Source organism: Camellia sinensis, chromosome 15 (genome assembly GCF_055761805.1).
Source record: "Camellia sinensis isolate YWXY chromosome 15, ASM5576180v1, whole genome shotgun sequence".
Taxonomy (NCBI): domain Eukaryota; kingdom Viridiplantae; phylum Streptophyta; class Magnoliopsida; order Ericales; family Theaceae; genus Camellia; species Camellia sinensis.
The window spans coordinates 37,063,874-37,069,902 of NC_138975.1; the positions used below are offsets into that span (position 1 = coordinate 37,063,874).

At 30.0% G+C, this 6,029-nt stretch overlaps 1 protein-coding gene across 1 annotated transcript; it reads left to right on the top strand.

Annotated features, from left to right (window-relative positions):
- Positions 1–1,059: 1,059 nt before the first annotated feature.
- Positions 1,060–5,517, top strand: LOC114258752 (uncharacterized). The gene is made up of 5 exons (XM_028198740.2): positions 1,060–1,225; positions 3,980–4,105; positions 4,203–4,289; positions 4,916–5,155; positions 5,250–5,517. The coding sequence occupies exons 2-5, from the start codon at positions 4,013–4,015 to the stop codon at positions 5,292–5,294; spliced, it is 465 nt and encodes a 154-aa protein (XP_028054541.2). The 5' UTR covers positions 1,060–1,225; positions 3,980–4,012; the 3' UTR covers positions 5,295–5,517.
- Positions 5,518–6,029: the final 512 nt, after the last annotated feature.

Sequence of the window (6,029 nt, forward strand, 5' to 3'; positions counted from 1 at the left end):
TGACATTTATCAACAGATGCCACTAAACTTTAGTAGCAATGGCCTTTTTAAAAAATGTCACTAAACTAGGTAGGCGCTAGTTACTTTTATGACATTAGGTGAAAAGTGTCATAAACAAATATTTTATAGCATTTTGAGAAATACCACTAAGCCAAAAACTTTCCAAGCTATCTAATGGCTTTTTTGAAAAAACAAAAAAAGCCAATATATTTTCAAATTTTTTAAAATGCACAAAATAAATATAAATAAATAAATTAAACTCAATATGACATGTTATTTTAACTATACTTGTCACATGTACAAAATTAATCAACGACTTTATATGACTTAATTGGAAAAATAAAATTTCAAATTGCTCTCCTGCACAATGATAAAGTTTCTTGAATAGTCCTTGTAGTTTTAATTAACTCAATTTTGACTCTGAATTTACGAATTTATCTCAATTTATTTCAATTGCTTATAATTGTTGAGTAAATTACATCAATAATCCTTACATTTTGTTGTTCCATATAATTTCAATTGACTCAATTTTGACACTTAATTTTAGATTTTACGTTACTTTAGTCGAATTGATAACATCTTTAGGGTCTTTGATAGAAAATGTTTATTGGATTGGTTAAAGTTAAGTCACTGAATTGACCAAGTATTTTGTTTTACTCCTACAACGATGACACGTTGCATTTGTCATATAAAAAAAATGCTATCAATTGGACTAATTTGAGATAAAACAAAAAATTCAAGATTAAAATCGATTCAATTAAAATTACAAAATCTAAAATGACATAATAGCCAAAATAGAGGGACTAATAGTGTAATTAACCCTAATTGTTAGCATTTTTTATTGATAAATATATATATATATATATATATATATATATAAGTAACATATGTCATTCTTTTAGAGGCAAAATAATAAATTTGCTCAACTTGATGAGTTAACCTCAATAATTTTTTATTATTATTATTTTTTGAAATAAAACCTTCAAAAAAAAAAAAAGAAAAAAGAACTAAAGATAAACATCAATAGTGAATAGGGCCGCCATCCACTTGAAGAGGATGGACCAACCAAACAGGGGGGATATGGATAGGACCCGCCCACTGGATTGTCTCCCCACGGCAGGATCTCTTAGCCACTGTGTGAGCCACATAATTCAAAGCCCGACGAACAAAGCGAAAAAAGACTTTTGAGAAACCATGGCAGAGGTTCACGGCATCTTGCACCACGGTATTAAAAATCTCATGATTTATCATTATTGTATTTATGTTGTGATTTTATATAATGCCTTGCAAGTGTTTGTTCAAATGCTTCAGTGAGATTTTATATTATTTTGTTTTTTTTTTTTTAAAAAAAAAAAACCCTTTTTCTGTTTGTAAGCATGAATAAGATGACAAAAAAATACTAATCTCTTTTCACATCATTACTTGAAGAAAAATTCTAAAGTCCTATTTATGTGTGTGTGTTTTTTTAATATTAGTAATTATACCCTATCCCTTCTTTGCTTTTTTAATACCTAAAATGGTAGTCTCAAAATAGTTGATTTATAATCCAATTATATTGATTCCAAAGTTAGTGATTCCAAATTGAGATCATCTCAAAACAATTGATTACTGTCTGTTTTCATTTGTTTCCGTGTGAGGAATACTGCTTGTTATAATTGTAGAATATCCTGCAAGTCAATTATGTTTATTATAATTTTGTTGCTTGATTCCAATATTGATCTGTTCCAATCCTTTTCGTGGCTATTATCTTCTTCTTTACATTGAATACCAAGCATTGCCTAATGTTGCATCTACGTTGGTAGAAAGAATGTTGATTAGTGTCTGTTTTCATGGCATGTAGATTTATAGGTCCACATAACATTGAAGACTATACACTACATGCCATGAATCTTTTGATAAGACGAGGGATACCTTATTAAATCTGTAGTGTGAAATCATATACACAATAAGAATCTGAACTCATTTTCTCAAGTGTAGACATTATATTAAGAGTCAACAAAATAAAATACACAGAAAAAATGTCAAATTACATAACATACCATGTTCAAAAGGGCTACAAAAATCGGAACACAAACATATCTGTCCCATTTTACTGTCATCCCTCCAGGTAGTTCCAGCAGCAAATGCTAAAACCTGTAACGGTAAATTTCAGGGGGAGTCCCCTTTCTGATAATAAGTAAAAAGAAAAATATTTCTAATAGTAAACACAACTACTTTTAGAGGGAGCCATTTTGAACCATATGGTCAAAAGTGGAATCAAAAGTGATTCTAAATAAGAACTATGGTAAAGGCTGTGGGTGGAACAGGGGAGGGTTTGATAAAGTCTTTGAACCCAGCCCCATTAAGGTAATCACTAGAGAAAAAAAAGAGTCATTTAATACTTTATATATATAGAAAAAAAAAATTTGGTCCTCAACTTGAAATCAAAATGTAAGTACACCACAAAAAAAGTTTCAAAAAATATAATATTTGGACATAATCATAAATAGTTGAACTAAACTTTTTTTTTTTTTTTAATAAATATTGTGCCCCTTTCAAACTACACCACAATGATTCATACATAACACCAGTTTTGTACAATGCTTTCTCCACATTCCCAAATCTCCACCACCATTTGAATTGCTATTAAAATAATGATATTGCATTAACTGTGTAATACTTAAATTCTTTCATGTGTTTTCCCTTGACATGAGTTGCCTTATAGTTATGCACCAACATATTGAATATGTTATGTTCTACATTGTTGTTAGTACCTTATAGTTCTTGCAAAATCAAGTTTAGTTGTTTTTGTCAATCGTAACTTACAAATAGTTGTTATTGATATATGCCTTCTTGGTGTTTCATTAAATGCTTCATTGAGATTGGTGATATTGACAAATGGATTGAGATGGTTTATATACTCGTTGAGATGGTATTCTTTGTAGTTTCCTCACCCCTGCATATGTGAATGCTTTTTCTTAATTTTCACCTCAAAAGGCTTGTGTAGTTACATTAAATTGATTGAAGCAAGGTAGAATATTATATGGTCGAAGGGCATCTTTTAATTTGATGCCATTCCACATGTCAGACCTTTAAGTCCTCTAAGAAACCCAAACAGGTATGGCTAGCAAAGCATTTAAAAATGAATGTTCCAAGAACTTTTTCCCACAACAATTTGTTAAATTGCTATCCAATGAACTATCTTAAAATTGCAAAGTTGTTCTATTTTTGGCCTATGGATCGAGATAAATAATATTAATCAGTAAATGCATAATATTTTTTTATTATTATTTTGTTTACGAAAGGTAATGTTTTAAATAATCACTAGTTGGATGGGATTATAGCATGTGATATTGGGATTCTAAAACGAGGGTATTGCTTGATATAGTGGCTATCAAAGATTCACAACCCTTTTCAATTCTATTAGGTTAAATTCAATTAATTTGATACCTGTGTATCAGGGGTAAGAAGATATGAAACAATGAAACTGGAAATCTCCAACTTTTGGATCAGCAGTCTAAGTTTATTCTCTTTTACTCATCTTTCAAAAAAAATAAGCATTTTTATCATTTCCATCAGATTAACCATTACATGCAACAAGTTGTTATGCTAAAATTTTGTAAAAGTCGTATTATGGAGAAGTATACATGAGTTGAAGGAACTAGTGCAGTAAACTTCACATCTCTTCTACAGAAGACAGTGAATCACTTCTAGCTAGCATACTTACTTTTTGGTGATATAATTAAGCATTTGACAATTTATTTATTTTAGAGTAGGACATGCTAGAGAGCTGATGGAATTGGCATTGATTTAAATTGGATTGTCCTTGAACTAAAATGCCTTGGCACCAGGGCATCAAATTGCCAAAGTTGATTTATAAGGGTTAGACAATGTTTTCACTCGGTTCAACTTGATGCTCACAATAATACTCTTTCTGTCTTTCACATATTTCTGCACAAATTCTTTTACATGTTTTCCTTTGACACGAGTTGCCTTATAGTCATGCACTAAGAAAGCAAACCAAGACACAACAATGGATGCTATAGAAGCTGAAAATTCGGAGCTAAGGTCCAAAGTTTCCCATATTGAGTATGCTCTGAATAACTTGACAAACACATCTAACCAGGTAAATTTTTAAATAGAATTTATAAGTTATTAATGTTTTCCTACACATATATCTATGTGTGTGTGTTTGTAAAATTAATTAGTTCAAATTTGGTTAGGTGACAACAGCTTCTAGTCCTCTTGACATGGCAGCTCAACATCAAGTATGGTCATTGTCATCGATACAAGATGCCTCTCTTACTCAGGTACCCACTAAGAGCTAATCATATATATATCACATTACTTCCAGCTTTATTTTAGAATAGCATGCAAAACTTGTCTTACAATTAACCAAGGAACGAATATTGTGGACCTAAATTTCATTGTTTAAATCTGGATAAAATGTGCTACATAGTAAAAATCATGACATAACGAAACTTGTGCTTTTTTTTTATTTTTTATTTTTATTTTCTTGTGAAGCTTCAACAAGATATTTCTCAATCATTTATTACCGCATGAGCTCTTTCTGATTCTCTCAAAATATTGCTTGAAAGTAATAAGTTGGTTGTCATTTTTCACAATTACATTTGATTTACATCGTTGAGGTTAGGAGATCCTGATATTGATAATGGGCATGGTTTTGATTATTGTTGATTGGTGCCTTTGATTGTTATTGATTTTTTAAGCTATTGTTTAATATGGTCTAAAGGCTTACATTTGTTCCTTTTATATAATTTGTTGTGGTGTGGTAAACCAATTAAGTGATTAAATCATTTGGCTTGCTTATTTACTAGAGAAATGCATATCACTTTCAGTTGTGATCATCTTCACTCTGACACTTTGTACTAGTTTATTTTTTAAATATTTTTTATTAATTTTAAATATATAACAGGTGGGAGATATAGTTGTTCTAAAAAGTATCATTAGGCTAATAGAAATAGTTGCAATCGGAGTACTTAAAAGCACAGACGCATATGAAGAAGTAGAAGGGGAAGAACTAGGACTCGACTATTGGGAGGTGCACGTTCAAGTGCCAGTCAAACCTAATGAGAGCTTGATCCGATCATATGGACTTGTTAAAACAGTTGGACAAGCTATTAGAGTTCATGTTGCTTGGTTTGCTCCATTTGTGGTATATTTCTTTCTTAAATACTAATTTCAGTAACAAATTTATATTAACTTAATATAGTTTCAATTACCTTTATATATTTATCTTTTGGATGCAAATTTTGCAAGTTATGGATGCTAGACGAGAATATTTATACAAGTGAGGTTGAGAATTTGGGAACTGATTTTATTTTGATAATTTATCTCTTCGGAAGATGGATATCACTATGGTTTTTTAGAACTTATGATTAGAATAATTTTCTTTTAAATTTTTTTTTGCTTTAACTTTGTTAGTGGTAGAATATTTTATAATTTTGGTAAGGGATTTTTATTGCAATATAAATAAATTTATATTTTAATAATAAATAATTGATTGTGGTTTGAATTTTTTTATTTTTATTTTGATGTGATGATCCTATGATGGTAATATTTTTTTATTACTATGAAAATATTACAGGATGAATGAATGTCAAATTAATATAAGATGTGGCAATTAATATTCATTTGTTTATAAAACTGATTCAATTTTTACAAGCATTTACTCATGCTTAGTTATAGCGTTTAAAAGTATCAATAAAAAGAACATATAAATGGCATTTTGTAGTAGTGATAGTAGCTTTGTAAAGTGTCACTAAAATAAGTTCCAATGGCACTTATATCCGTTTAATGGCACAAATGAATTGGATTTAGTGGCATTTATGAAGTTATAAATATGAATTGTGGCATAACAAGTGTCATAAAAATCCACATCGTGGCATTTTTTAGATTGCAAGTCTTCTTTAATGGCACTTGATAGTGTCACGAATAGTGTCTACCATGACATTAAAGTGTCACTGAAAGTTTTTAGCCATGATGGTGTAATGGTACTTACAAGTGTCACTGAAGTGCCACTAAGTCTT

Bases quoted from the DNA above. Each gene is read 5' to 3' on its own strand.
- LOC114258752 (XM_028198740.2), top strand. From the start codon at position 4,013: ATGGATGCTATAGAAGCTGAAAATTCGGAGCTAAGGTCCAAAGTTTCC. The intron at 4,290-4,915 runs GTACCCACTAAG...AATATATAACAG, and splicing joins AAGATGCCTCTCTTACTCAG to GTGGGAGATATAGTTGTTCT. The intron at 5,156-5,249 runs GTATATTTCTTT...TTTTGGATGCAA, and splicing joins CTTGGTTTGCTCCATTTGTG to ATTTTGCAAGTTATGGATGC.